The sequence below is a fragment of the Geotrypetes seraphini genome, chromosome 9 (assembly GCF_902459505.1).
Source record: "Geotrypetes seraphini chromosome 9, aGeoSer1.1, whole genome shotgun sequence".
In the NCBI taxonomy this organism is placed as follows: domain Eukaryota; kingdom Metazoa; phylum Chordata; class Amphibia; order Gymnophiona; family Dermophiidae; genus Geotrypetes; species Geotrypetes seraphini.
The window spans coordinates 123,491,762-123,516,106 of record NC_047092.1 but is presented as its reverse complement, the minus strand read 5'-3'; the positions used below and the strand labels follow the sequence as shown (position 1 = coordinate 123,516,106).

The 24,345-nt window shown below is 43.4% G+C and overlaps 1 protein-coding gene across 1 annotated transcript in view; it reads right to left on the bottom strand.

Annotated features, from left to right (window-relative positions):
- The window catches only part of SNORC (secondary ossification center associated regulator of chondrocyte maturation), a 45,389-nt gene extending 21,516 nt beyond the window's left edge, over nt 1-23,873 (bottom strand). The window contains exon 1 of the mRNA XM_033959386.1: nt 23,603-23,873. Within this exon, the coding sequence (XP_033815277.1) occupies nt 23,603-23,675 (73 nt within the window). The 5' untranslated portion in view covers nt 23,676-23,873. The remainder of the gene's footprint in view (nt 1-23,602) is intronic.
- Between the last annotated feature and the right edge of the window lie 472 nt (nt 23,874-24,345).

Sequence of the window (24,345 nt, the reverse complement as noted above, 5' to 3'; positions counted from 1 at the left end):
GCCAGCATCGAATATCTGTTTTTATGGGATTTTGTCTTTCCATCTTGTTGGATGAATTTGAAGAAAGGTTTTAATAATGGGACTATTAATGTTTTATTTTGTTTGTTCTGTCGAAACATGTTTTAGTATTTTTAATATGTATGCATGTAATCTTGTAAACCGCATAGTATTTATGCGGTGTATAAATTTTTAAATAAATAAGTATAACTTATCCAGTAAGTGCGATATTCAAATCTTAACTGGATATTAAACTGGATAAAGACAGGAATGTGTTTTATGTGGTCCTATTTATCCAGCTAAGTGCCAAATATCAGTATTTAACCATAGAAGTGCCAACTTTGCCTGGGACCACTAAAAAAAAATAGCCATTTTGGCTTAGGCACTAACTGGGTAGTTACCCCCAGATAAGTGATAAGGAGCCTCTTCTGGCCATTTAAATCACTTTGAATATTGACACCCATAGAATATTAGCATGACAAAACCTTGTCCATGTTCTGCCATGTATAAGCTCCACCCCACTTTGCAGTTACCATGACACTTACTTCATTCCAGTGGAATAGCACTTACCCACTAAAATGTTCATTTTCTCTGCATTAATATATGCAAGGGGCACCCAACTGAGGTGCTTACTGAATTGCCATTTATTTTTCTGCAATTATACTCTAGGCAGGGCCTGTTTTAGAGGGGCAAACAGGGCCACTGCCCTGGGCCCCACAGCTCCAGGAGCCCCCATGGGCCAGGATGTAATTCTCTTCTCCCCACCTGGTTCCAAAGTCCTCCCTCACCTATAAAAATGCAAGGACGTTGCTGGCGCAGCAGCAATTATCTAACAGTGCCCAAAGCCTCCTAGGTGCTGTTCCTTTACTGCAGTCTTCCCCCCTGTGATGCAATTTCCTGTTTCTGCTTGGGCAGACTGCAGCAGAGGAATAATGCCAAGGAGGCTATGGGTAGCATTAGAGAATTGCTGCCGTGCCGACAACTTCCTTGCATTCTTTTACAAGTGACAGGGTGGGGAGAAGGGAAGAACATCCTGGCTTAAGGGGGCTCTCTGGAGCATCTAATTTTAAAATGCAGGGATGCTAGATGGGCGGTCATTTGGTGGATGGGAAAAATTGGGCGAGGGGCAGGGAGGAGAGGAATGTAGGGGCCCTCATTAATTTTTGCCCTGGGACACAGCTGACCTACAAGTGTGTTTATTCTGCTGCCCCTCAATATCTCTCCTCTCTTTTCTCTCCTTATACACCTCCTAGAGAGCTCCGTTCCTCAAATAAGCTGCTCTTAGCTGTACCCTTCTCCTCCACTGCCAATTCCAGACAAGTTTCTTTCATCTAGCTGCCCCCTATGTGTGGAATAAATTACCCGAGTTTATCCACCAGTCCCCTGACCTTTACCTTGTGTAAACACGGACTGAAAACCCACCTTTTTGATATAGCTTTCAATCCATAACCTTACTCCCCACTGCCCACCAACCTAGCCAGCAGATTAACCGTTCCCCCTTAACTCTATCCATGGCATACTGTTTGTCTGTCTTGTCTGTTTAGATTGTAAACTCCTTCGAGCAGGGACTGTCTCCTTCGTGACTGTACAGCGCTGCGTACATCTGGTAGCACTATAGAAATAATGTCTAACATATGCCCTGGCTCCAGGAAATTTTAGAACAACCTACCTTAGAAGGTAAAATATTGTTCCACATAAAATGACCCCTATGTGTGATGCCTGTATGGAGATTCTGAGAAGGTACACCACCAGCAGTATCCCCAATTTATTCAGGGTACAGTTACCTAACAGAAACTTTCAGAAACTATATATATGAACATCACTTCTAGAATTCACTAAAAGACAAAACAGTGCAGTTTAAGTTTATCTGCAAGTTAAACTAGTTTACCTTTTTTAGTTAACATGAATGGTTTTCATACTGAATGCCGGCTTTGGGTCACTGCATCAGCTTGGAATCGGTACTTTGCTATGAAAGAGATTAATAGAACAGGCCCAAGAGAAGTTGGTTGAACTCAGGGGCCAGCAGCAGACTGCCTGATTTCAGGTAGCCACAGCAGGCTTGCAGCCAAGGCCAAGAAGAAAGGACGCTTGTTACCTTGTCACAAAGTGTAGCCTGTCCCGCACTAAGATCTGCAGGCAGAGAGGAGCCCAGTGGTCATGCTGAAATGTTAAGTCAACATGTTTACAGACAGGCTGGGGCTGTGTATGTACACCTGGTCTGAGAGCAGGCTGCACCCCCTCCCTCCTTTAGTCTGGATGTGCGAGTCTCTGCCTGCACCAGAGGCAAAAGAGTTCTTATCCACATAATTAGAAGCTGAATCCTCTCAATTTGTCAGCCAGCATGGACTCCTTATAACCTTCTGCTCCTTACTTCTGCCTGTCTGAGTCTGTGTCTCTTCTCAACTAATTCTTGCCAAGGCACTAATTAATCTGTAAAAATGACAGCACTATCCCTGCTCGTTAAAGGCTTGGAAGTACTTCTTTGTTATGACTGTCGATCAGGAAGGGTGGAAAATAAAAATTACAGTTAGAAAATGTTTTAACCAGCTGCTTTTTCACTATAGCTCCTTTCTCCCACCCCTGTATCCTCAGAAGGGCAAATAGGTACACACCCTGGAGATATTTGTTTTTAAAACCTACTTTACAAAACCATGCTAGCCTTTTTAATACTGGCTGTGGTGGTAACAGCTCGGACGCTCATAAGAATTCTATGAGTGTCGGAGCTGTTACCGCGGTGGCTGGAGCTAAAAATGCTAGCACAGCTTTGCAAAGGAGGGGGTAATTTATGAGGAGGAAGTTCACTGATGCTGGGTAAGCTGAGAAACTGTTAGTGGTCACAGGGTCAGTTGTTGGAAAAATAATGGAAGTGTTGCTGAAAGAAAGGATAATGTACTTCCTTGAATCTAATGGGTTACAGGATCCGAAGCAACATGGCTTTACAAAAGGTAAATCGTGCCAAACGAACCTGATTGAATTTTTTGATTGGGTGACCAGAGAGCTGGATCGAGGACATATGCTAGATGTAATTTACTTGGATTTCAGCAAAGCCTTTGATACAGTTCCTCATAGGAGGCTGTTGAACAAACTTGAAGGGCTGAAGTTAGGACCCAAAGTGGTGAACTGGGTCAGAAACTGGCTGTCGGACAGACGCCAGAGGGTGGTGGTTAATGGAAGTCGCTCGAAGGAAGGAAAGGTGACTAGTGGAGTCCCTCAGGGTTCGGTGCTGGGGCCAATCCTGTTCAATATGTATGTGAAGGGTTAGAAGGAAAAGTGTGCCTTTTTGCAGATGATACCAAGATTTGTAACAGAGTAGACACCGAAGAGGGAGTGGAAAATATGAAAAAGGATCTGCAAAAGTTAGAGGAATGGTCTAATGCCTGGCAACTAAAATTCAATGCAAAGAAATGCAGAGTAATGCATTTGGGGATTAACAATAGGAAGGAACCGTATATGCTGGGAGGAAAGAAGCTGATATGCACGGACGGGGAGAGGGACCTTGGGGTGACCTTGGGGTGATAGTGTCCGAAGATCTAAAGGCGAAAAAACAGTGTGATAAGGCAGTGGCTGCTGCCAGAAGGATGCTGGGCAGTATAAAGAGAGGCGTAGTCAGTAGAAGGAAGAAGGTGTTGATGCCCCTATATAGGTCATTGGTGAGGCCCCACTTGGAGTATTGTGTTCAGTTTTGGAGACTGTATCTGGCGAAAGACGTAAGAAGACTTGAGGCGATCCAGAGGAGGGCGACGAAAATGATAGGAGGCTTGCGCCAGAAGACGTATGAGGAGAGACTGGAAGCCCTGAATATGTATATCCTAGAGGAAAGGAGAGACAGGGGAGATATGATTCAGACGTTCAAATACTTGAAGGGTATTAACTTAGAACAAAATCTTTTCCAGAGAAAGGAAAATGGTAAAACCAGAGGACATAATTTGAGGTTGAGGGGTGGTAGATTCAGGGGCAATGTTAGGAAATTCTACTTTACGGAGAGGGTGATGGATGCCTGGAATGCGCTCCCGAGAGAGGTGGTGGAGAGTAAAACTGTGCCTGAGTTCAAAGAAGCGTGGGATGAACACAGAAGATTTAGAATCAGAAAATAATATTAAATATTGAACTAGGCCAGTTACTGGGCAGACTTGCACGGTCTGTGTCGGTGTATGGCCATTTGGTGAAGGATGGGCAGGGGAGGGCTTCAATGGTTGGGAGGGTGTAGATGGGCTGGAGTAAGTCTTAACAGAGATTTTGGCAGTTGGAACCCAAGCACCCAAGTACCGGGTAAAGCTTTGGATTCTTGCCCAGAAATTGCTAAGAAGAAAAATTAAAAAAAATTAAAAAAATTTTTTAAATTGAATCAGGTTGGGCAGACTGGATGGACCATTCGGGTCTTTATCTGCCGTCATCTACTATGTTACTATGTTACTATGAAAAAAATTAATGATTCTGTTTAATTTGTGGAGGAGATTTTTTTTTCAGGGTTTTATTTATTTATTTTCATTATTGGGCTAGATCCCTAACTTTATTAAAAATATCTATTTCCGTTTCTAATTTTCACGTAACTGTAGCTATCCCGAAAATGGAATGAATGTAGATTGAATGGTTTGGGAGACAAAGCATAACATAAGAATTGCCGCTGCTGGGTCAGACCAGTGGTCCATCGTGCCCAGCAGTCCGCTCACGCGGCGGCCACTAGGTCAAAGACCAGCGCTCCAACTGAGACCAGCCCTACCTGTGTACGTTCCGGTTCAGCAGGAACCTGTCCAACTTTGTCTTGAAATCTCTGGAGAGTGTTCTCCCCTACAACAGACTCCGGAAGAGCGTTCCAGTTCTCTACCACTCTCTGGGTGAAGAAGAACTTCCTTACGTTTGTACGGAATCTATCACCTTTTAACTTTAGAGAGTGCTCTCTCGTTGTCCCTACCTTGGAGAGGGTGAACAACCTGTCTTTATCTACTAAGTCTATTCCCTTCATTATCTTGAATGTTTCAATCATGTCCCCTCTCAGTCTCCTCTTTTCAAGGGAGAAGAGGCCCAGTTTCTCTAATCTCTCACTGTACAGCAACTCCTCCATCCCCTTAACCATTTTAGTCGCTCTTTTCTGGACTTTTTCGAGTAGTACCGTATCCTTCTTCATGTACGGTGACCAGTGCTGGACGCAGTACTCCAGGTGAGGACGCACTATGGCCCGGTACAGCAGCATGTTAACCTTCTCCGATCTGTTCGTGATCTCCTTCTTAATCATTCCTAGCATTTTGTTCACCTTTTTCACCACCGATGCGCATTGCGCAGACGGCTTCATTGACTTGACAACCAGTACTCCCAAGTCTCTTTTCTGGGGGGTCTCTCCAAGTATCGCCCCAGACATCCTGTATTCGTGTATGAGATTTTTGTTACTGACATGCATCACCTTACACTTATCCACGTTGAACCTCATTTGCCATGTCATTGCCCATTTCTCAAGTATGCAAAAGCAGTTTTTTTTAAAGGCAAAAGGGTTAAAAATAGCTTGTTTCTTTGGTCTAAAGAAATGTGACAAGACTTTTTTTAGGTATACTATATAGTGAAAGGAGAAAGGATAGAAATTGAATTGTAAAACTGAAAGATATTATGAACCATTATGTGGACAGTGATGAGGAAAAAGCAGAAATGCAAGGTCATGCATTTGGGCTGCAAAAACCTGAGGGAACAGTACAGTTTGGTGGGTGAAGAACTTTTGTGCATGAAAGAGGATTAGGACTTGGGTGTGATTGTAAGTGATGATCTTAAGGTGGCTAAACAGGTTGAAAAGGTGATGGTGAAAGCTAGAAAGATGCTTGGGAAAAGATATACCAATAGGAAAAAGGAGGTGTTCATGCCCCTGTATAAAAGACTCTGGTGAGATCTCATTTAGAATATTGTGTACTCTTATGACATCTCTTATGCTATTCCTGTAAACTTTTATGTAATCTATGAAAACTTATATGTAATCCGCCTTGAACCGCAAGGTATTGGCGGAATAGAAATCACTAATGTAATGTAATATAATGTGTACAATTCTGGAGACCGCACCTTCAAAAAGACAAACAGGATGATGTCAATCCAGAGGAAGGTTGCTAAAATGGTCAGTGATCTTTGTCATAAGGTATATAAGGACAGACTTAAAGATTTCATATATACTTTGGGAGAGGGGAGATACGATAAGAGACATTTAAATACAGGCTTGCACGGTTTGTGTCCCTTATATGGCCATTTAGTTGAGGATAGGCTGGAGTGAGCTTTGACAGAGACTCCAGTAGATGGAACGTATGCACACTACTGGGTAGAGCTCTGGGTTTCTGACCCAGAAATATCTAAGAAAAAGAACAATTTAAATTAAATCATTAAATTATAGAGTATATATTTGGGCAGACTGGATGGACCATTTGGGTCTTTATCTGCCATCATTTACATGGCATCTTTATCTTTACTGAACATTTTATATACCGTATTTTGACACATATAACGCGCGCGTTATACACGATTTTACAAACCGAGCATAACCATGCGCGATATATGTGTGAGCGCGTTATACAATTTTTTTTTTCATTGCGATCCGGCATCCCACCTGCGAACCGGCATCCTCCCTCCCGCTCGCATCACCCCCCCTCCCCCGCAATCCTACATCCCCCCAGCACCACAAAGACATCGCTTACCCCGATTGGGCACCGGCACCAATGCACAGGACATGCCTGTGCCAGGGCCCGAAGATCCTCCCTCGCCTGGGCTGGGCTGGGCGGAGCGAGGGAGATCCTCCCTCTTCCCTGTGCTGGGCTGGACTGGGCTTTGAACATTTGCGCATGCTCAAAGCCTTCTGGTCTCGCTCTCTCCGAGATTCTCAGATTCAGAATCTCGGACAGAGTGAGACCAGAAGGCTTTGAGCATGTGCAAATGCTCAAAGCCCAGTCCAGCCCAGCACAGGGAAGAGGGAGGATCTCCCTCGCACCGCCCAGCCCAGCCCAGCCCAGGTGAGGGAGGATCTTCGGGCACTGGCACGTCCTGTGCATTGGTGCTGGTGCCGGTGCCCAATCGGGGGTAAGCGATGTCTTTGCGGTGCTGGGGGGGATGTAGGATCGTGGGGGGGAGGGGATGACGCAAACGGGGGGGAGGATGCCGGTTCGCAGGGCCAGAAGAGGGAGTAGGCGGGGGTGGCGGGAGGAGGTTTTAGCAGCATGCGCGATATACGCATGTGCGTGCTATATAGAATTTTTTTTACATAAATGCATTATTCCCGCGCACTATACACGTATGCTCATTATATGCGTGAAAATACAGTACTGCTTCTGGAAAAATCAATTTAAAGAGATTTACAATGAGCATTCAGAATTTTAGTTACAATACACACTGGACCCCTGTGTAACATATACTGCTGCATAAAAATTTATACCTTTATAGCGTTTCTTCTTCCAATGTACCTTCATAGTGGTTGGCTGCATTTTATCAGCCAATGTAGTCTGAGAAAAGAATAGTCTTTAGGTTTTTCTTGAATCTGCCAACATGTTTCCATTCTTAGTTCCTTTGGTAGGGCATTCCACCACACCAGAGCCATTACTGAGAATATTCTCAGTCTGATGCATTCATAAATGCACATGAGGCAAGTCTCTTTCTAATGAAAGGAGACTCCAGAATGAGAGGGCATAGGAAGAAGTTACAAGGAGATAGGCTCAGGAGCAATCTAAGGAAATACTTTTTTTTTAAATAGAAACGATGGTGAATGCGTAGAATAGGAGGAAGGAGTGGCCTAGTGGTTAGACCTGAGGTTGTGGGTTCAAATCCCACACTGCCCCTTGTGATCCTGGGCAAGACACTCAATCCTCCATTGCCCCAGGTACATTAGATAGATTGTGACCCCACCAGGACATTTAGGGAAAATGCTTGAGTACCTGATTGTAAACAGTTTAGCTAACCTTGATAGGTGGCATATACTGTAAATGCCTAAAATAAATAGTTTCCCAGTAGAGGTGATGGCGACAAAGACTATGTCTGAATTCAAGAAAGCCTGGGATAGGCACATGGGATCTCTTAGGGAGAGAAGGAAATAGTGAATGCTGCAGATATGCACCCTGGATGGGTCACTTGACCTTTATCTGCCTTCATGCTTCTATGGTTTCAGGAATGGAGAATTGTACCAAACAAATCTGATTGATTTTGTTGACTGGGTGACCAAAGAATTGGATAGTGGACATATGCTGGATGTAGTCTATTTGGATTTCAGTAAGACTTCTGAAACAGTTCTTCACAGGCAGCTCACAAACTGGACTGAGAACTGACTGATGGACAAACGGCAGAAGGTGGTAGTTAATGGAGTTTTCTCGCAGGATAGAAATGTAAGTAGCGGAGTGTCTCAGGGATATGTACTGGGGCTGATCTTATTCAACATATTTCTGAGCAACATTGTTAAAGGGTTGGAAGGAAAAGTTTGCATTTTGCGGATAACACCAAGATTTGCACAAAGTGGACTCCCTGGTGGATGTGAACAATATGAGAAAGGATCTACAAATATTAGAAGAATGGTCTAATATTTGCCAGTTAAAATTTAATGCAAAAAAAGTGCACTTGAGGTGCAGAAATCCAAGAGAGCAGTATATGCTAGGGGGTGAGAGACCGATGTGAATGGATCAAGATAGAGTCTTTGAGGTGATGGTGTCTGAATATGACAAGGTGGTGAAACAATATGACAAGGTGGTGGCTGCTGCCCAAAGAATGTTAGGCTGCATAGAGAGAGGCTTAAACAGCCGAAGAAAGGATATGTTGATGTCCCTGTACAAGTGGTTGGTGAGGCCCCACTCAGAGTACTATGTACAGTTTTAGACGCAGTTATCTCTACAGGGATATAAAAAGACTTGAATCGGTGCTGAGGAAAGTGATGAAAATGGTACAGGATTTGTGCCATAACACATACGAAAAGAGACTGGAGAACTTGAATATGTATATGCTGGAAATAAGAAGAGAGAGGTGATATGATAGACTTTTAAGTACTTGAAAGGTATTAATGTTCAAACAAACCTTTCAGAGACATATAACTAGAGAACATGAATGGAAGTTGCAGGAAGGTAGACTCAACAGTAATATCAGGAAATATTTTTCACAGAGAGGGTGTTGAATGTTTGGAATGCCCTTCTGAGAGAGATGGTAGAGTCAAAAACTGTGAACAAATTCAAAAATGTGTGAGATAGACACAGAGGATGCTTAAATAGGAAGAAGATCCTCCACTGCTAAAGGTATTAGAGTGTGAGCCCACCAGGACAGATAATAATAATAGCTTTATTTATATCCTGTCATACCTTTAAAGTTCAAGATGGTGTACAGAGGCAGATGGACACAATGAGATTACATTAGTTTAGAGTGGGAACATACAAGCAGTTGATTAGTGAGATACATGGGTCGTAGGATGAGGGAATGTGGAAGAGGTGGAGTTAGTCGGGGCTTGGAAGTTTAAACAAATTTGTTGAATAAGTGGATTTTTAGTGCTTTTCTGAATGTGTGGTATGACAGAGAATTCAGGAGAAGGTCACTTAAAGTATTGTTCCAGATTCCTGCTTGGAAGGATAATGTCCTGTCAAGGAATCTTTTGAATTGGCGTCCCTTGGGAGTCGGGAATGTAAATAGTGATGATCTGCGGGAGAGGCAGACTTTGTCCTGTAGGACACAGTGTCTCAGGAGGTAGGTAGTTGTGGTGCCGAAAAGTGTCTTGTAGCATAGGCAACCGAATTTGAAGATAATTCTGGCCTCGATCAGTAGCAAGTGTAGTTTCTTGAAATATGGTGTGTTTTGGATCATTCTCAGTCTCTTGATGTTTTTTTTGTGGGATCCTAGGTAAATTATGTTGCAGTAATCCAGCGAGCCTAGGATTAGAGATTGAACTAACAATCTAAATGATGCGAAGTCAAAGTAAGGTAGGGAAAAATGCTTGAGTACCTGAATGTAAACCACTTAGCCTATAAATGGTATATAAATACTACAATAAATAAATAAAAATAAGATGGAAATGTAACATGGCTGTTGAGATGTTACCTTGGGCAAGAATAGTGGGAGCCGAGGCTGATGCCGGACAGATTTGAATAGTCTGCCCTGCATATAGTCCCTTTTACTACTGTTATGCTGTTAAAAAAGTTGTAAGTTTTAAGTTGAATTATACCTGCTGTACACCGCCTGGGTGAATCTCTTCATAAAGACAGTTACAAAATCTCAATAAATGAATAAAAAAAGAAGAGTGGCCAAATCCAGCATGGGTAACATGACCATTTATTTTTTTTCATCAAAATGGGACATCTATTAATTTTCAGTCCTGCCCCCAATCCCGCCCCAAATTTCTTCCATTCATTTTTCATGTACACATAATATCTTATTAATTCATAATAGTACCCATAAAATTAAAAAACCCCACAAAGCACACTGTACACAAAGAAAATGTTAATTATCATTTATATTTGGGGGGTTTTCAAAGATGTCAAGGCAGATGACTTTAAAATATGCAATGTCACCTCAGTAACTATAGAAACATAGACAAATATAGTGCAAAATATAGACAGCAGATATAAATTCTCAAAACTGACACATTTTGATCACTAAATTGAAAATAAAATCATTTTTCCTACCTTTGTTTGGTGATTTCATGAGTCTCTAGTTGCACTTCCTTTTGACTGTGCAGCCAATATTTCTCTCTTTCTTTCTCATCCAACATTTCTTTCACAATCCAGCCCCATCCCCTTTGGGTCCAGGTCTCTCTCTCTTTTCCCTCTGTTATCCTCCCCAGATCCAGTGTCAGTTCTTTGTACCTTTGTTCCAGGTCTCCCTCTCTCTCCCTCCTCTGTTATGATCTTGCCTCTCTCTGCTCTTCCTCAGGGTCTCTCCCCCTTTGTCTGCACCTTGCATAGTCCTGCAGCTGCTTCCTGTCTTTCCCCTTTGGGTCAGACCTTTCTCTCTCTAGTCTTTCTTCTGCTTACAACCCCCCCCCCTTTCTCTGCTCTTTCTTTCACTTCCTTCCTCCCTCACTCCTTCCTATATCCCCTTCACTGCCTTCCAGCCTTTGTTCCACCCTCTCCCCCGAAGCCAGCCAGCCTACCTCCCACGCCAAAGCCAGCCTGCCTGTCTGCCTCCCTCCTTCCCTCCAGCACCGAAGCCTGGCCTACCACCGATTTAAAACACTCCTCCACCCCAGACCAGCCTTCGCTGCTGCTTCCTGCCTGCCGCCGCTGCAACTGAAGGAAAGGAAAGTCCAGGCACTGGCCCACAAGCCTTCTTCCCGACGTCAATTCTGACATCGGAGAGGAAGTTCCGGGCCAGCCAATTGCTGCCTGGGACCGTCCCGTTTTTAGATCCTCTGTCCCATTGTCCCCACGCACAGCTTCGGGACGCTATCTCTAAAAACGGGACATTTCAGCGCCCCAAAGCTGTGCATTGGGACAGGGATCTAAAAACAGGACGGTCCCATTCAAAATGGGATGTATGATCACATTAAGCATAGGGGAATGGAGCCTGATGCTGGATAGACTTGTACAATCTGTGTCCCGCATGTGGCAAGGGACAGGTGAAGATTCAGCAAATCCAGTGTGTTGATCATTTTGTAGTAATCAAAAATAGAGACAATCTCCCCACTCACAAGATAGAGATAATCTAAATACCAATCAGTGGTGAGAATAAATACATCCTTATTAAAAAGAATGAAAAAGCCTCAAAGATCCCAATCCATAGTTCATTTTCCCCCTCTTTACTAACGCGTAGCATGGGTTTTAGTGACAGCAGCGGCAGTAACTGCTCTGATGCTCATTGAATTCTTAAAACCCATGCTATGCTTTAGTAAAGGAGGGGGTTTGTTTGGCTCATGCACTACGTATGGACCAACTTTGATTCATTGGCAAAAAACCTGACAATTCAAAACAATGTACATATATTGCATTGATATTCACTTTGCAGACCGAATATATCTATATAATAAAACCGTAGGCGGCGCATGCGCAGTCTAATCCGCGTGCTTCCGTGATCCGTATGTCCGTGGCTGGCAAGAGTGCACATGCAAACTTACAACAGCTCGCACTCACGGTCTGGCTGGCTCTTTAAAGTTTTTTTCGGTGCCGGCTCATCTGCTCCGCCTTCCTCTTCCTGCCAGTCTCAGCCGGACTCAATCCTCCCCCCCTGGCAGCCCTGAACCTGTTCCTCCGTTCCCCGCCCGACGGGCCGGTGAATGCTGCGCCAGGGGCAATGAAGGTGGAGACTATCGGCGGCGGAGCCGGAGGGAAGGGGGGGTGGGAGGCACGCGAAGCTGCAAGTCGCCGACTCCACCCCCCCCCCTCTCTCGAACCGCACAAGGACTGCCGTTGACGAAATTTGCCCCACCGTTCCTTCCCTTCCTCCATCAGGTACAGTTCAGCTACGCCTATGTTAAAAGCAGCTGCTTTGAAATTGGCACGGCGGTTTCCCCAGATAGGGTAAGCCGAAAAAACTCAATCCCGCCTCATGGTCCTGCCGCCGCTCACGAATTCCCCCCCCCCAATCCTCCTGCAACAGCCGCTACCGCTCCTGTTCAAAGCGGCCTGCTGAGGTTCGCGGCCGCTGTAACGAACCTCGCAGGCCGCTCTCCACATGGTAGCACGTTCCCTCTGACGCAATCGCGTCAGAGGGAACATGCTACCGAGTTGGAGAGCGGCCTGCGAGGTTCGTTACAGCGGCCGCGAACCTCAGCAGGCCGCTTTGAACAGGAGCGGTTGCGGGAGGAGGAGGGGGGGGGAGTTTTAACAGGAGGAGTCGCCGAAAAAAACCTTCAGCCGCAGCAGGCCAGCACACGGGAAGGGAAGGGGGAGGGGCCGAACGGAGCAGGGCAGCTCAAGGTAAGAAGGGAATGGGGGGTGGGGGAAAATGTTTCTACTACTCAGCAGGGACCTGGAGGGGAAGGGAAAACCGCTGCTGCTTCTGCAAAGGAAAGTGGTGGTAGGGGAGAGAAGGGAATGGGGGGTGGGTGGGGGAAAATGCTGCTACTACTTCTCAGAGATCTGGAGGGGAAGGGAAATATCACAGCTGCTTCTGCAAAATAAAGTGGGGGGGGGAGAAGGGAATGGGGGGTGGGGGAAAATGCTGCTACTGCTTCAGCAAGGACCTGGAGGGAAAGAGAAATACCGCTGCTGCTTCTGCAAAGGAAAGTGGGGGGGGGGAGAGAAGGGAATGGGGGGTGGGTGGGGGGAAATGCTGCTACTACTTCACAGGGATCTGGAGGGGAAGGGAAATAGCACTGCTGCTTCTGCAAAGGAAAGTGGGGGGGGGGGGGGGGGGAGACACAGAAAGAAATACAGACAGACAAAGGAGGCTAGGGAGAGAGACAGACAGAAATAAAGACAGACAGGGGACCAGAGAGACACAGAAATAAAGACAGACAGGCAAAGGGTGCCAGGGAGAGAGAGAAAAAAATTGCAGGAGGGAGAAAGACAGAAAGAAAGGAAGAAAGAAACAGGAGCAGGGAGAGAGACATAAAGAAAGAAAGACAGACAGCCATATATTCTAGCACCCGTTAATGTAACGGGCTTAAACACTAGTGATTATATAAATAAATAAGCAAGCACTTATTTATCCCATTGAAGGCCCGTTTCACTAAGTGCTTTTTTAGGGGAATTATCGTGCTGCAACTGTGAAATGAAAAAACATGTGCTGTGATTTAAGCTCAGCTACGTAGACAGAATATGATTTGGTTTCCTTATCTATTATTATGTTTAACCACAATATACTTACAGCACAATAGTTGTTTTAACAGTACTTATAAGAAGTATTTGGTTACATAATAGAATGTGACTTTCATCTCTCAGCTGCGTTACTAAACCAAACACTGGCTGTTTTAAACCCACCACTAAGCCCTTGAAACACTGGCTCTTCCTGTGTGCAACGTCATGACGACATCATTGAACAAACTTTGTTAAACAAACAATTGTTGAACATTGTTGAATTGACTGCTGACAATAGAAGGTTAGACTGTCAGCAAGGGAGAGTGCTAAACAAATTGAATTGACCGCAGGGAGTGGTGTTTGGACCCGTGCTCTTCAACATATTTATAAACAACCTGGAAATTGGTACGACGAGCGAGGTGATTAAATTTGCAGATGATAGAACATTCAAGTTAACACAATATCTTGACCCCAATGAATTAAACGAATAGGTCATCAAATTGAAACTGTAAGCGTTTTTTAAAACCTTATTTTCTTTAAAAAAAAAAAGCTGTTAATATATAGACTATTCAATTAATCTAAATTCATTACAAATGATTAAAGCATCTCAATCAATTCATTCTATACTTCTTCTTAAATGATCCCATCCTTTGTATTCAAACCTTACATGTTTCTTTTTTTATAAATTGTATTTCTTCCCATTACCCATTTGTACCAGTTTGTACTAATTTGTAATAGAACAAAATGATTTGTATGTAATGTCTTATCTTATTTTATTTTGTCCACCCTGCTCTCTTTTATGTATTGGAAACATGTAATACGCATTGAAATATATGATATTGTGTAAAAATCAAAATCTATTAAACGTGAAACTTGAAACTACAAAGTTATTTAGAGTAGTGAGGATGCAGAAGGATTGCGAAGACCTGCAATGTGACATAAACATGCTCGAGAAGTGGGCTGCGACATGGCAAATAAGGTTTAAAGTGGATGTGTAAAGTGATGCATGTCAGTAGGAAAAATCTTATACACGAATACAGGATGTCTGGTGAGGAAACTTGGAGAGACCCCCCAGGAAAGAGACTTGGGAGTACTGGTCGACAAGTCAATGAAGCTGTCTGCGCAATGCGCGGCAGTGGCAAAAAGGGCCAACAGAATGCTAGGAATGATTAGGAAGGGGATCACAAATAGATCAGAGAAGGTTATCATGCCGTTGTACCGGGCCATGGTATGCCCCCACCTGGAATACTACGTCCAGCACTGGTCGCCGAACATGAAGAAGGACATGGTACTACTTGAGAGAGTCCAGAGAAGAGCAACTAAAATGGTTAAGGGACTGGAGGAGTTGCCATACAGTGAGAGATTAGAGAAACTGGGCCTCTTCTCCCTTGAAAAGAGGAGACTGAGAGGGGACATGATCGAAACATTCAAGATAATGAAGAGAATAGACTTAGTAGATAAAGAGAGAGAACAAGAGGGCACTCTCTAAAGTTAAAAGGGGATAGATTCCGTACAAACGTAAGGAAGTTCTTCTTCACCCAGAGAGTGGTAGATAACTGGAACGCTCTTCCAGAGTCTGTTATAATGGAAAACACCCTTCAGGGATTCAAGACAAAGTTAGACAAGTTTCTGCTGAACCAGAACGTACGCAGGTAAGGCTAGACTCAGGACACTGGTCTTTGACCTAAGGGCCGCCGTGTGAGCGGACTGCTGAGCATGATGGACCACTGGTCTGACCCAGCAGCGGCAATTCTTATGTTCTTATGACTGTTTTGAAACATTGCTGTTCAACAATTGTTTAACAAAGTTTGTTCAATGATGTCATCATGATGTTGCACACAGAAAGAGCCAGTGTTTCAACGGCTCAGCGGTGGATTTAAAACAGCCAGTGTTTGGTTTAGTAACGCAGCTGAGAGATGAAAGTCACACTCTATGTAACCAAATACTTCTTATAAGTACAATAGTTAGATTGTGAGCCTGTCAGGACAGAGAGGGAAATTCAATGTACCTGATTAGATTTTCAATTTAACTGTTTTGTAAACTGTTTCTAATTCCTTTGAATGATTTATAATAGTTTAATGCAATAATTAAAACCTATGAGAGGGCTGTTTTTTTTTTTTTCTGATATCATTGATTCTGGTTTTCCTTCACTAATTGTGAGTACTTAAAACCATTTATTCATATTGCATTTGTTTGCTCCAATATCTGTGTATGGTATTTTCTTTGATGCCAATTTTTTTCATTTTCCCTTTAGTTTATTGTTATCTCCTGTTTTATGTGGGAAAGAAAGGGGGATTCATGTTGCTAATAGGGTTAAGAGTAAGGGTCAGGGTCATTGATTTGCTATACCGCCTTTCTCTGGTACAACTAAAGCGGTTTACCTGTATATTTATTATATTCAGGTACTTTTTCTCTGTCCCTACTGGGCTCACAATCTAAATTTATACCTGGGGCAATGGAGGGTTAGTCAGAGATGGAAGGGTGAAGAGACGAGCACCACATATAAAAATGTTAATGTGACATAGGCATGCACACCTACACACCTTTCTATCATCAGCCCAAAGCTCATAGCACTAGGCATATTCCTGTGATCTCCAGATCAAACGTACTCAAATTGCTTGTCCAAAATAAAATGTGAGCAAAACCAACAGAGCTGATGAACACAAATGAATTAGCATTTAAATCTTTCACAAACTATCTATATAATAAAATGCTAAGCGCGCATGCACACTCTTACCGCGTGTTTCTCTGATCCTTGATCTGTCGGGCTGTATCAGGTAAGAGTATGCATGTGCGCGTCTAAGGACAGGTGGCAGGTAACTCGCCGCGACTCCCCCCCCCCCACCGCCGACCCTACCCAGCACACCATTAACACGCCGCGACTACCTCCCCCCTGCCGACCCTACCCGGCACACTAGAAACCCCCGTTGACCCTACCACCGCTAGATGGCCGACAAACCTCGCAGCTCCAGCAGCGTCCCAGGCACAGTAAACACGCTGTTTCACGGTCTTCTACTGGCCTAATTTCCTCTGCCATGTCTCTGATGATGTCAGGGTGGGATGGGAGGTTTAACGGGGGTTTCTGGTGTGCCAGATAGGGTCGGCGCGGGGGAGGGGGTTAAAAATATGCTGCTCAGGGGAATGGGAGGCAGGCAGGCAGGCTGACATCAAGGGGGAGGGAGGGTTTCAATGGAAACATGCTGCTCAGGAGGATGGGAGGCAGGCAGGCAGGCTGACATCGGGGGGGGGGGGGTTCAATGGAAACATGCTGCTCAGAGGGATGGGAGGCAGGTAGGCAGGCTGGCATGGGGGGTGAGGGGGTTTCAATGGAAACATGTTCTTCAGGGGGATGGGAGGCAGGCAGGCAGGCTGCCATCAGGGGTGGGGGGTGTCAATGGAAACATGCTGCTCAGGGGGATGGGAGGCAGGCTGGCATAGGGGGGTGGGGCGGTTTTATTGGAAACATGCTGCTCAGGGGGATGGGAGGCAGGCAGGCTGGCTGGCATCGGGGGTGGGGGTGGGACAAATTCTGGAAGATAATGATGGGGAGATAGGAAGGAGGCACTGGGGGCACTAAGGACATAGGAAGGAGGCACTAAGGACATAGGAGGAGGCACTGGGGGCAGTAAGGACACAGGAAGGAGGTACTGGGGGCACTAAGAACATAGGAAGGAGGCACTAGGGCACTAAGGACACAGTACGCAGGCACTGGGGCACTAAGAACACAGTACAGAGGCACTGGGGGCACTAAGGACATGGAAGGAGGCACTGGGGGCATTATGGACACAGGAAGGAGGTACTGGGGGCACTAAGGACGTAGGAAGGGGTACTAAGGACATGGGAAGGAGGCACTAGGGGCACTAAAGACATGGGAAGGGGCACTAAGGACATAGGAAGGAGGCACTGAGGGCACTAAGTCAGTTTTTTGGGATAGCCTTAATGAATGTGCCTGGGGCAGATCTGCATTCCTATCATCTTCATTACATGCAAATCTCTTTCATGCATATTCATTAGGGCTATCCTGAAAACCCGACTGGCTGGTGATCCTCCAGGACAGGGTTAGGAACCACTGCACTAGGACATAACAGTGAAAAATGCTTGAGTATCTGAATAAATTCATGTAAACCATTCTGACTTCCCCTGTGAGAACGGTATAGAAAATTGGCTGACAACTGGCTCAAATCTCTCTACTATTCTATGTGATCTTGGGCAAGTTACTTAACCCTCCATTACACTGTGAAATTCCTAGTGTATCTGAATGTAACTCACCTTGCACTACTACTGAAAAACTGTGAGCTAAATCCAAATAAATAATCTTATAGAAAACGAAGTTATGCATATATTTCCAGCACTTAGCCACCAATACAAGTATACGACCGGTTAAACTAGTATTCTGTAAAGTCGGTGCCTACTTGATCAGGTGCCCTATTATACCATCACCCTCTATATGTATGTCATTGACAATTCAGGAATAGAATGCTTGAACATTTACTCCCAGATTCTATATACAGTAGGTTACTTAAATTTGGGCAATAAGGGCACATGCATGCAGAAAAGGAATTATTTAATGAGTCATTAATGTTAATTCACACTAATTTGAACTTACTTTAGCATACGCTTATGTGTTATTCTATGAGGGACCTTCAAAAAGTTTCCTCACTTATTTTTTTTAACACTATTTATTATATATTTCAAGAATAAATTACATCACTACCTGCAAGGTGAGTCGGCTTGCCTGACTAGTCACATGACATTCTACGACATGCCCTCTTACATCGTCTCCTGCCCCAACCATTTCCCATGAAAATATGAAAGTGCTGAAACTTTTTGAAGAGCCCTCGTATAATGTTTGCGCCCAAAGTGTCTCAAGCGCAGCCCAAAAGGGAGCATGGCCATGGGAGGAACACAGCTGTTCCAACACCTTGATTGTACCCACAGAAAGGTGGTATATCAAGTACATGACCCTTGACCCCCTTCCAAAACTTTGGGTGCAGGGTTAACTTAAGAACAGCCTTACTGGGACAGACCAATGGTCCATCAAACCCAGTAGCCCGTTCTCAAGGTGGCCAATCCAGGTCACTAGGACCTGGCCAAAACCCAAGGTGTAGCAATATTCCATGCTACCAATACAGGGCAAACCAAAAAAACTCTGTGGAGTGACGATGTTCCTAAATGGACTTTATTTGAAAGTATCAAAGTTCCAAAGGTACACTAAAATCATCCACATAAAATAATTCCATCCACATAAAAGTAAATCATCCACATAAAAGCCTTAAAGGACCTAGTCCGCTAGGGATACAGGACCCAACACGGTCTGCGTTTCGACAAAAAGTCTTCTTCAGGGGTCCTATAAATAATGAGGGGTACATTAAGAATGCATGTAAGTTATGAATAGTAGTGGTAATAAAATGTGAAACTGTGAATGATATCTGGCATGCAAAGAGTATGAAAGATATGTGATAAAAGGACACAGTGATGTAAATGGCACTAATAAAAATGAGTTGGTGAAAAAGGTGATAAATGTCATAAAAATGTGAAAACAGAAAATATTTGGATCTATGCAAAATGCAGAGTGGAGTGAAAAACTTAATTGCATTATAAAGATGGTGGACGTGCGAAGATCATGCTCAAGAAATGATCAGTGAATACTTTTGTTTAAACTAGAAAGACACAAAGGGAACAGTATAGGACAAAAAAAGGAAGAGGAATACATACCCTGGGGGTCCTATAAAGGTATGTACGTGGGAAACTAAAATAATATTGAATTTAAAATTTCAGAAGTTAAAACCATATGTAAAACTCTATACTACTTTTTGCTATCATCTATCATCTGTATCTGTTTTAGGGTTTTAAAATATTCTACATAGCTTTGTTAAAAACATTCTATATGGCTTTGCTAATATGTTTAATCTTAAACTTGACAGTAGTATAGAGTTTTACATATGGTTTTAACTTCTGAAATTTTAAATTCAATATTATTTTAGTTTCCCACATACATACCTATATAGGACCCCCAGGGTATGTATTCCTCTTCCTTTATAATGCAATTAAGTTTTTCACTCCACTCTGCATTTTGCATAGATCCAAATATTTTCTGTTTTCACATTTTTATGACATTTATCACCTTTTTCACCAACTCATTTTTATTAGTGCCATTTACATCACTGTGTCCTTTTATCACATATCTTTCATACTCTTTGCATGCCAGATATCATTCACAGTTTCACATTTTATTACCACTACTATTCATAACTTACATGCATTCTTAATGTACCCCTCATTATTTATAGGACCCCTGAAGAAGACTTTTTGTCGAAACGCGGACCGTGTTGGGTCCTGTATCCCTAGCGGACTAGGTCCTTTAAGGCTTTTATGTGGATGATTTACTTTTATGTGGATGGAATTATTTTATGTGGATGATTTTAGTGTACCTTTGGAACTTTGATACTTTCAAATAAAGTCCATTTAGGAACATCGTCACTCCACAGAGTTTTTTTGGTTTTCTCTGGATTTTCTTCTTTGTGGATATTTTGGGGTCAATTCCTTTTGTTTTTTACCAATACAGGGCAAGCAGTGGCTTCCCCTTTGTCTTTCTCAATAACAGACGATGGACTTTCCTTCCAGGAACTTGTCCAAACCTTTCTTAAAACCAGCTACGCTATCCGCTTTTACCACATCCTCTGGCAACGTGTTCCAGAGCTTAACTATTTTCTGAGTGAAAAAAATTGCCTCCTATTGGTTTTAAAAGTATTTACATGTAACTTCATCGAGTGTCCCCCTAGTCTTTGTAATTTTTGACGGGTTATAGAATATCAGAGTTGCACACCCAGACATTGGCTTGAGAATCTACTCTAAAGTGCTCTTCTATAGAAGATGCTCAGCCCAGAGTGCACTTTATAGAACAGTGCTTGACATGGATTTTTCCCAGTGCCTAACTCTGAGTGCCATTAACTGAATCTGTCCTTAGTGGCTGCTGCTAAATGTGTAAATGCTTTGGAATATCTGGCTAGAAATCTTTCATCTAGGGATGAGCATTTGTGTGTATGGATTTGGATCATTAGCACACCTTCAAAATGTAGGTGTGTGTAAAAGCAACTTAACATGTGTTAAGTCAATTTGTGCAGGTTCAAAATTTCTAAAATATTTTTAAAATGCTTCATTAAAACAAATATGTAAAGCAAAAACAAAACAAACCCAAAATCCCAAAATAACCAAATACTGAATTAAAAATTTTTGCCCAATGCACATCACAGCAGTTTACATTTTGTTATTGAAAGTTTTGCCTTGTTCAGTGGCATATTACTAGACTACTTTTGCGGTATGCAGAGATTATCAAAGCATAGTGGCTCATTGAAGGCCCTTTTTACAAAGCTGCAGTAGCGATTCTGCTGCAGTAAATGCACCAAAGCCCATAGGAATTGAATGGACTTTGGTTTATTTACCATGACAGCATTGCTACTGCAGCTTTGTAAATCGGGCCCTGAGTGTGTTGCATACTGCCATGATCCCCCAAGTTGGTTGGTTTGACCCTAGCTTCCCTGCAAAAAAACACATCATGGCTAAAATTAGGGCTAACAAAGACAAAGAATTGCCGCTGCTGGGTCAGACAAGTGGTCCATCGTGCCCAGCAGTCCACTCTCGCAGCAGCCCCTAGGTCAAAGACCAGTGCCCTGAGACCAGCCCTACCTGCGTACGTTCCGGTTCAGCAGGAACTTGTCTAACTTTGTCTTGAATCCCTGAAGGGTGTTTTCCCCTATAACAGCCTCCGGAAGAGCGTTCCAGTTTTCTACCACTCTCTGGGTGAAGAAGAACTTCCTTACGTTTATATGGAATCTATCCCCTTTTAACTTTAGAGAGTGCCCTCTCGTTCTCTCTACCTTGGAGAGGGTGAACAACCTGTTTCTATCTACTAAGTCTCTTCATTATCTTGAATGTTTCGATCATGTCCCCTCTCAGTCTCCTCTTTTCAAGGGAGAAGAGGCCCAGTTTCTCTAATCTATCACTGTACGGCAACTCCTCCAGCCCCTTAAACATTTTAGTCGTTCTTCTCTGGACCCTTTTGAGTAGTACCATGTCCTTCTTCTAAAATGAGCTCTGAAGTATGACTACCACCAGTGGCGCACAGTGAGGGCTTTTAGTGAATCTCCAGCTCTATAGCCATGATTTTTTATTTTCTGTTTACTTGTTGCACTTTGATTTGTTGAGTAGGCAGCCTGCTCAACCAGTCAAACTGCATCAAACAAAATGTAAACAAATAAAAAAAGCAAGGCTCTTGACTAGGGCAGGGGTCCCCAAAATCCCTTTGGGGACCCTTGGACTAGGGATTCTTCAAACCCCCTGAAGGCCCTGACAGTACAGATCTGAATTTGATTGGCTGAGCAGCATCTGGATGTTGCCTGCTCAACCAATCAAATTCAGAGCAGTACCCTTTAGGGGGGTGGGGCAAATCCCCTGTAGGCCCTGACCTCATGCTACTGGCTAACACCCAAGTCACATCAATAATTAGACTACATATGTTGGAGGAGAGAAGAATATAAAATAGGTGGAAGTCCACAGCTGTTTAAAAATGATGGCTCAAGGCTCCAAGATCCCACCTTGTTTCCAATTTAGATTAAATTACAAATAGTTGGGAACTACCAGATCAAAAAGAAAAAAAAAAATCAAATTCTAATAAATCTTATGACACTAAAAATGTAAGCATTGATTCCATACCATTATTCAAATAGTGCAAGAGTATTGGGCACTTAGGCAAACCATTAGCCTTACTGCACCCCCCTCTCCCCCACACACACACGCAATTTTTCAGTTCCTAAACCATCAGTTTTCAAGCTGAGATTTTAATGATTAAACTCTACAACCATGATCACCCTACAATAATTATTATACAAACTCTTAATAGGTCATCATGTTTTTAAATAATAAAAACCTTGTTTTGAAAGTAAAAGCAAGTGCTGATGGTTCTTTTGGGTGGCTGTCAGGACATAGTGTTTTGCTTTGACTTCAATTGCTCTTTGCTGCCACCTATAACCTGCTGCTCTAGGCAACTACCTAGTCCTGCCTACTGGATGAGGCTGCTTTGTATCTATAGAGCATGTCTTGATTGGAAGAAAATAATTAAATGCACATACAACTCCATAAAATCTCCATAACCTCTAGCTCTTCAACTTCAATCCGGCCAGATAGAGTCCATTATCTTTCATCTCTCACAGATGACTTTCCAGTAGTCAGACGCAATCCTGTCCCTAATCCCAACCCCATAACACAAAAGAATGTGCCTTACGGAGTAGGTCCCACCACAGCTGTTTCTTCAGAATAGCAAGAATTGTCTATGTATAACCACCTCTCCTTCTTATTCTTCCCTTTCATCACATAAATGAAAAAAAAAATTTAAAGCAGTGCTGAAGGAAAAAAATACCTTTTTAATCCAAATAAACTGCCACTGCAAAATGTAGCCAGAAAAGTCCAGTTAATCTAAGCTACTCTCAGGGTGCATTATATGAGGTCTAACCAGAAGGGAGGATTATTAAGACTGAATAAATACAACAAAGTATGAAAAAAAGAGGCAGGTGGGAGGGGGACATATAGGAACAGATGGGAGTAAGATTTTCTGATTAATTAAATGAGATCCATTGTCTCTCTCTTCCCCTGGTGGTTAGAGCAGCAGGCTGAGAACCAGGGAAGCAAAATCCTATTGCTGCTCCTTGTGATTTTGGGTATGTCAGTTCTCCCTCCATTGTCTTGGATTGAGCTTAGACTGCAAGCTCTCAAGGGACAGGAAAATGCCTACTGTATCGGAATGTAATTTGCCTTGACCTGAGATGTGCACTGCGCTACAATCAAAATAAATCTGAGGTAAACTGTATTTCAGGCACGAAAGCAAGGGAGATAGGAAAGTTACTTTTAAAGGCTCCAATCTAGATGCTAAATAAAGTGGAAAAGTTAGTGGTTACCTGTCAGCACTGCAGAGACCAGGACCCCAAAAAGTGTCGGCAGAATCAGGCAAATAATACTCAAGTGAGACATGCTTCCTTAGGATAAGATAGGGTGTGAATGTGCAAAAAGCAGGGAAAGGGAACTTGTGGATGAAGGACTAGAGCATCAGAAGGCAAGCAAGAGAGTGAGAGATGCAGGGCCTCAGGAGCTTCTCACATACAAAGGAGACGTTGTCCAGTTTGCTGGAAATGTCTCTCGATGAGGCAGCCAGAACACACACACAGACTTCTTCTCCCTGACATAGCCCTTCTACAGCCAGGAACCTGCACCTCCTACCAAAATTCCTCCTACCCCCCCCTCCAAAAAACAAAAACAACACCCACCACAGTCACAAATACTTTTAAGTACACACATATAGAGGCTAACATTTTGGGTTAGTGAGGTCACAATATGGATACTGAGTCAATATACTGTTTTGCGAAAAGATGCAGGTTTCTCTTTAAAGTGGGTGTATTGTGCACAACAACCCAGCTCTTCATGTTTGTACACACAATTCCACTTTCCAGCAACTATTAAATTAGAAAGCATTACGAGTCTGATTTCATAACAAAATGCATATGGGCAGGGCAGGATTAACCAAAAGGCCAAGTAGGCACGTGCCTAGGGCCCGAAATGGTCAGGGGGGCCTGATGAAGGAGGGCGTCAACATTGTTTTTTCCAAACGGCGATGGGTCCCTCCAGCATCGATTGGCAACGTGCC